General features: G+C 37.4%; 1 protein-coding gene across 1 annotated transcript; it reads left to right on the top strand.

Moving 5' to 3' along the window:
* The first annotated feature begins 762 nt into the window (after nucleotides 1–762).
* On the top strand, nucleotides 763–3,099 carry LOC127864426 (uncharacterized). The gene is made up of 2 exons (XM_052404061.1): nucleotides 763–894; nucleotides 1,434–3,099. Exon 2 carries the CDS (start codon nucleotides 1,809–1,811, stop codon nucleotides 2,709–2,711), a length of 903 nt encoding a protein of 300 aa, XP_052260021.1. The 5' UTR covers nucleotides 763–894; nucleotides 1,434–1,808; the 3' UTR covers nucleotides 2,712–3,099.
* Nucleotides 3,100–7,150: the final 4,051 nt, after the last annotated feature.

Below are 7,150 nucleotides of genomic sequence, written 5' to 3'. Positions count from 1 at the left end.
TGGAGCACTGGTTTTGGTGACTGCAAAGGTAAGTAAACTCTATACAATTGTCGTGTTAATATATCTAGATCTAGCATCAAATAAAAATATGAATTTGTCAAAATTTAAGTAAATAGTTTTAACCTGGAAAATCGCATATTTAGTCATTACATAAAAGGAATTAAATGGGAAAAGATAATAGCTTGAGGGGTCCAGGAAATATACCAGTGCCTTGATGGCCCGGTAGTATAGTGTCCGCTTCATATGCAGGATAAAGGTTGTGGGATCGGTCCCTGGCCAAGGCATACCAATATTATACTAGTGGCTCACAAGCAAATACCATGTATGTCGCAATACATTTATAGCTGTAACTGTACAGCTAATCAAACCTAATCTTTTTTCTTATTTGTTATTTGTTTGTTACATTAATAAAAGCTTCTTTATCTTTTAATTTAATTTCTTACAGAATACATTATATTGTGAAGGTATACTGAAACCAATGAAATATATATGGGGATCAGTTTCTGTTTACCTCCTGGTGTTCTTTTTCTGTATATTATTATAGGTTATGAGTTATTATTATATACATTCATTTCAATCTCACTTAGGTTCGACACTCCCAGCAGATGAATGCAACACCACTTCATCCATGGGTCATAGCCAATAAAGATGGTATGGTAGAGGCAGCACATTGCGACTGCAAGGCTGGTCTCAGGGAGACATGTAGCCATGTCGGAGCCTTGCTTTTCCACATAGAGGCTATACATCGCCTCATGTCTTGCAGAACTGTGACACAGGAAAAGGCTTACTGGTCCATGCCTAAAGCAGTCGACAAGGTGCCCTATGCTGAAATTCGGGATATCGATTTAACGTCTGTGTCAACCAAAAAAAGGCGTCTTGACAGTGTTATTAATGGTATGTATATATACTAATTATGAGTGGCGTTATACACCTTTAGCAAGGCTTATTTAACTAAGAGACTGTAAGGAACACTTTCACTTTAGTGGCCCATATAATAATGGGCTGATAAGAGACGTAACTTTCTTTCTTTAAAAGTTATGTGTTTCAGGGGGCTGCAGTGACACACCCCTGCTTTGGCCTTTTACCAAAACTAGCGCATAACTTTGTATATGTATATAATATATAATTATGAGCCGCCTCACTGGTAAAGGCACCATAGGCAATCGTGATCAGTTCAGACCCAGGTCAGCCTGCACTAGAATGCGCAGTCTGATCAGAATCGTGACTGTTCGCTATTCAAGTTATTAATTCTCAGGATGTTAAACAAAAAGTTTAGATCTTTTTTGAAAGCATGTGTTATCTGGATCTAGACTGGTCACAATTATATTGAGGTCCTTTTTCTTACGTGGGCTGTGACATGGCACATATGTGTTTCATTGTACAATTGAATATCTTTGTACATTTTTTTATTGATGGGCACTGTTGTATTTCAGGTGAGGACGTTCAACAAGAGCGACAACCTTTGAAATTGCCATATGTACCTGAACCGACCGCACTAGAAAGGTGGGAGTTGTTGCGAGATTTGCATGCCGCAAACACACATTCGTCGGTTCTAACTGTCTCGTCTGGATTCCAGGATGAATTTATACCGCACATTCTTCAAGATGGAAATCTACCTCAGCCCCTTGTGGATCTACGGGATGACAGGTATTTAGATATGTCCCCGAAGCTCTGAGAGCGCACTGTATTGAGCTCGAACTTTAACCGTGACTGAAGAGCAGGCAATAAATGCCGAAAGGCTCACTCGATACCAGAGCAAATGTAAAAAGTGGTTTCGCTTTCGGTTAGGAAGAATAACTGCTTCCATCATGAAATCTGTGTGTACAACAAGCAGCGAGAATCCTGCCTTATCAACTGTCTTGGCTGTATGCAGTACCAAGCGCTTCAGATCGAAAGCCACTGACTATGGGATTAAACAGGAAAACATTGCTCTGAAGGAATATGAAAAACGAATGAGGACAGAACACGAGAACTTTACCATAACAAGATGTGGACTGTGTATCAACTCAGAGTACCCTTACATTGGTGCAAGCCCGGATGGTTTTGTGAAATGTGATTGTTGTGGTGAAGGTCTGGTTGAAATAAAGTGCCCTTTTACTGCAAAGGACCATGGCCTTGCTAATATTCTATATCTATGTGATGGCAAGCTTAAGGACAGTCACAAGTACGCGTACCAAGTGCAGACACAGCTCCTTGATTATTGTGATTTTGTTGTATGGTCTCCATCGGATATATTTGTTCAAAGGATTAAACCCGATATTAAACTGGGTGATGAAATTGTAGAAAAATCACAGGCCTTTTTCACTCATGCTGTTTTACCTGAACTGACAGGAAGTCTGATTTCCAGAGAAAGGCTGCATAAGCAAACTCCGCGGACAGGACCATTGTTCAGTGATGTGTGCCCAAATGGTCCGCAAAGTGCTAATCAACATCCCAAAGCTGCTCAGCCCCTTTCCCCGGTGAAAATAAGTACCCAATCCATGTGTAATTCCTCTGTAAAAAGTGACGAGGACATCAGTCAGTCCGACGGGGCTTCTCAAGAATTACGTTGTGTTTGTGGTGATATTGCAGATAAAAACACTGAATGTACTGTGAAATGTGCAAATGAAAACTGTCCACATGGTTTCCTGCATTTTAAATGCATTTCAATCAAAAGAAAACCCAAACCCCCATATTACTGTCCATCATGCAGACATAAGATGTTGAAGTAATATCCACTTGTGATACTTAACTGTGATTGATACAGATACAAGTTTTTGTTGAGGATGACCATGGCATTGATACTTCTGAAAACATCTCGGAAGCAGACTAGACGTAATGAAACACAGCATCTGGTCTGTTTCCTAGCTGTTTGACATTCAGACAATATTTCTTTATGAAAATAAATGGGGCATAAAATATGCATTGTAGTATTATAAATTGTTTCTTTGATACTTAAATAATATATCTTTCCTTTTTATAATTTTCATGAAAGAATGTAAATTATAAAAATAACTGTGTTTCAGGTAGTCATTAAATCAGGTTTTAAATTTAAGAATTTCTATTAAATCAGTAATGTATTATACTTCTTCTTTTACTTCTGAACATTTTTAAGCTAAAAAGATTGTACATTATTAGAATAATTTACAAACCACTACTATAAATTTTACTTTCATTTATACATGCATGCAAGGGACTTTATACTAATTAACAGCTTAAGTTTTAATCAGTTTTAGTTGCTTCCCACTTCATGATAACTGTGATATAACAAATATTTGGTATGTGTTATTTATGCATGTAATAACTGGTATGATATCTTGAAAGTGCAGTCTGATCAGGATCAAAACTGTTTGCTATTCAGTCAGTAAAACAAAGATGTTAATCCAATAGTCTGGATTTTTATAAGACTGTGTTTTTATAAGCAGGCTGATATGGATCAAAACTGGTCGCATTTGCCACAAGGTCTCTTTTCCTGTGACACTGTATCATCATGCTATGCACATGTATGCCTGTCTCATCATTAATTAAATGTGCTTTTCTTGCAAAGCTAAGGCCACATCAAATTGTTTACTTGTTTTTTTTTAAAACAAATATGTATTTTTTTCTGAAGCAAGCAAAAAAAAAAAAGAAATTTAGTTTTAATAATTTTTATATTTATGCCATCAACAAGATTTATCCTCCGCTACAGATGCCAGAAATTCTATCGAAATTAAGCAACATATATGAACAGAAGCAAGCAAACAAATACTATATACATGCATAAGAACATTATGTTTTCCTTTTCTGAATAAATTAGAGCGAGTATCTTGTTATCAATTCGATGTGGCTGTCGTCTAATATATTATTCCTTTCATATAGCATGTGCTACTGTTTGCCTTAGTGCTATCAGCTTATGGTTTGCATGTTTGATGTTAAATAAATCTTGAATATTTTATGTTGTTGGTGTTACTTGTAAAGTATGCGTCCATTCATATAAAATTAGTTGCTTACGGCGATTGTGACCGATTTGGATTCGAAACCAGATCTGCCTCCACTTAAAAGCGTAGTCTCGCTACTAGTCTGAGCAGAATCCAAACTGTTCGCCATTCAGTCAATAAAAAAAATCACAGATCCAATCTGTTTGTTATTCAGTCAATAAAGCAATGCACAGGCTGATCTGGATCAAAACTGGTCACAATCACCTTAAGGTCCATTTTCCTGTGATGTGACTCATAAAGTTCTGAAATGTCTCAAGCACTGCACAAGAAAGAAAAATTGTGTTTATATATTTTATTAAGTGACAGAAATAAATAAATATACATTACATAATCATTCTTTGAATATGTTACCACTAGTATGTAAAACTGATTCAGGTCGCCGCATAACCAAGCCTGGCATTTCAAGATGGTGTTATTTTAAAAATTATTTTTGCATTCATTCAAAATTATACAATATATACACGTTTAAATCGAAATGCAATATAAAGACGAAGCATAATCTTCTGTCACTTTAGACTTATTCTTATGATATCTAGACAGTAATATATATCAGGTAGCACATACATTTCATATGATCCTTAAGATGTCACTTTCATGTTGTTTTGACAGTTACCTTCATAAAAAAACTTATAAATTGAACCCAACTAAAGATTCATTCATGTTGGTTAACGCACAACAAACAGTAGCTATTTTATCAATTGCGGGAACACTTCCGTTTTGGTTCATGAAGTAGTCTATGGGAAGTTTATCTTGTAAGATGGTATATTTGCTGCGGACAAGACCTATGACTTTTTCAACATGGATTCTCACATGCGCAATTTTCCGAGTTGTTTCAACATCTATGGCTGACAACTGGGCCTTACCACGCAAAAATGCTGGTATATTTATTTCCGCACAATGAACACCGACACTGTCTGCAATGTCAAAATCACGATCTGCTAAAACTAAATCACCTGGCAGAAGCTTGCCTAAAATACCACAACCTTCAGTTATAGACTTTTCAGAGGCCCTGCCGCCCCACCCTGAAGAAAGAAATGAAATAGATCCTTGGGGTGTTATTCCAATCAAGAATTTAACAGTATTGTTATGTTTGTTATTGCTCCAAGTCTGAGCTCTTGCCATAAGTCCTTTAGGTCTTTGAATAAATATTTCAAAACAGTCAATTATGACAGCAGTTTTTTTTGGAGAAGTGTGTTCTGAATTCCATTGGCATTGTCTTCTGTAACTCCTCTCTCTCTGGCCAGTAAATCAAGTGTTTCAGTCTGATGTACAGAATGTGTATCATGACTAGAAAAATCCTAGACACTGTTGATGTGGAGACACCAAACCTGTAAGCTAAGTCTTGCACCGGCATATTGAGTTTAAGGCGCATCAATGTCATTAAAATATCCCCAAGCCTATATTTTTTGTACAGATGAATGGAGTTACTATGTTGAGCACTATCACAAGGACGCGGAAGTTCGGCAGACCTGTATAGTATTTAACCTTTTCATTGTCATGTTCAAAACTTTCCTTTGACAGCTGATGTGCTTGCAATTCAGCTTTCAGGTGCATGTTCTCAGAGATCAGTCTTTGTATTTCACTATCTACCTGACTCTGTGTTACTCATGGAGTAGATGGGCTCTCCAGAAGTTCACTTTCGACAGAGTGATTAGGGGGCTTGGAAGTACTCTCAGAGGCAAGTGGCACGGCTGTGAATATTTCATGAATCTCAGGCGATTCAGACTGTAACTCAATAAGTGATCTGGCCACATGGTGCTTCTCTTGAACCTCATCCCTATCCAACTTCCTCTGGTATCTGAAATTAAACAGCATACTACAAATAACATGTACTTAGTATAGAGACAGACCAACTTACCAACACTGAGACTCACTGACTCTTGTACAATTCCAGTTTGAACCCATCAAATCCAGATGGCAGATTGGATAGTCATTTTTCATGCATTTTCAGATCAAACCACATTTATCATACATGTATAGTGTACCTTTTTTTGTTAGTTTCTATCTTCTTCTCTTTCTTCAAAGATTTACTTGGTGTCAGGTCTTCTCCAAGAAGAAGTGTTGGGGCCCAATCAGGATTGGATCTTTCATACATACTAGACGGTTTGCCTGAAAAACAGAGTGTCATTAAAATTGAACTATCAAATAAGCATACGAGATGTTAATATTCTTAGTGCATTGTCATAGAAAAATGTACACTTGTTCAGAATCTGATCTATGCAAAGAAATATGCGTTGACTGCACTTTACCGCTGCATGAGGTCTGAGCCAGCCTAACAATAACAATAACAGCCTAACATATCTATAAATAGAAAGCGCAGGCTTTAACTTGTAAAATAGAACATCAATATATCCATTTCAATTACCGTTTATGAAATGATCGGAGCAGATTTTTGAGTATTTTGTCGGCGCATCTTTCCGGTTGATATTTGCCAGCCACAGTCGTCGCCGATCTTCGCTCAAAGTTTTCGTGAAATCGCCTTCATTTTCTCTGACAGTTGGAATTGAATAGAAATCTCGTCTTACTGAATTATCTGCTCCATTGCAGCAACCTTTAACCCAACATGACACACCCATATTTTACTAAAAATAGATGAATTCGTCATCTGTAGTAGGTCAAGCGTAAGTGCGTTTGTTTGCCAAACAAAATGGCGGCGGTGTAAAAAGTACCTGGATGTGTGACGTCACATGAAAAATATGTATTTAAAGGGGCCGTTCAACATATTGGTAAATTGACAAAATTTAAAAAAACTTCTTTCAGATTCGCAAATTTTCGTTTTTGTTATGCCCCCCCTCGAAGAAGAGGGTGTATATTGTTTTGCACATGTCGGTCGGTCTGTCCGTCCGTCAGTCCATCCACCAGATGGTTTCCAGATGATAACTCAAGAATGCTTAGGCCTAGGATCATGAAACTTCATGGGTACATTGATCATGACTGGCTGATGACCCCTATTGATTTTCAGGTCACTAGGTCAAAGGTCAAGGTCACAGTTACTCGAAACAGTAAAATGGATTCCTGATGATAACTCAAGAATTATTAGGCCTAGGATCATGGAACTTCATAGGTACATTGATCATGACTGGCAGATGACCCCTATTGATTTTCATGTCACTAGGTCAAAGGTTGAGGTCACAGTGACTAAAAACGTATTCACACACTGGCTGCCACTACAAATGACAGCCCATATGGGGGGC

This window comes from Dreissena polymorpha, chromosome 1, assembly GCF_020536995.1.
Source record: "Dreissena polymorpha isolate Duluth1 chromosome 1, UMN_Dpol_1.0, whole genome shotgun sequence".
In the NCBI taxonomy this organism is placed as follows: Eukaryota; Metazoa; Mollusca; class Bivalvia; order Myida; family Dreissenidae; genus Dreissena; species Dreissena polymorpha.
The sequence above is the reverse complement of the archived record's forward strand: the minus strand, read 5'-3'. Positions and strand labels throughout refer to the sequence as shown.

Excerpts from the sequence above, each read along its gene's own strand:
- LOC127864426 (XM_052404061.1), top strand. The coding sequence starts at position 1,809 with ATGAAATCTGTGTGTACAACAAGCAGCGAGAATCCTGCCTTATCAACT.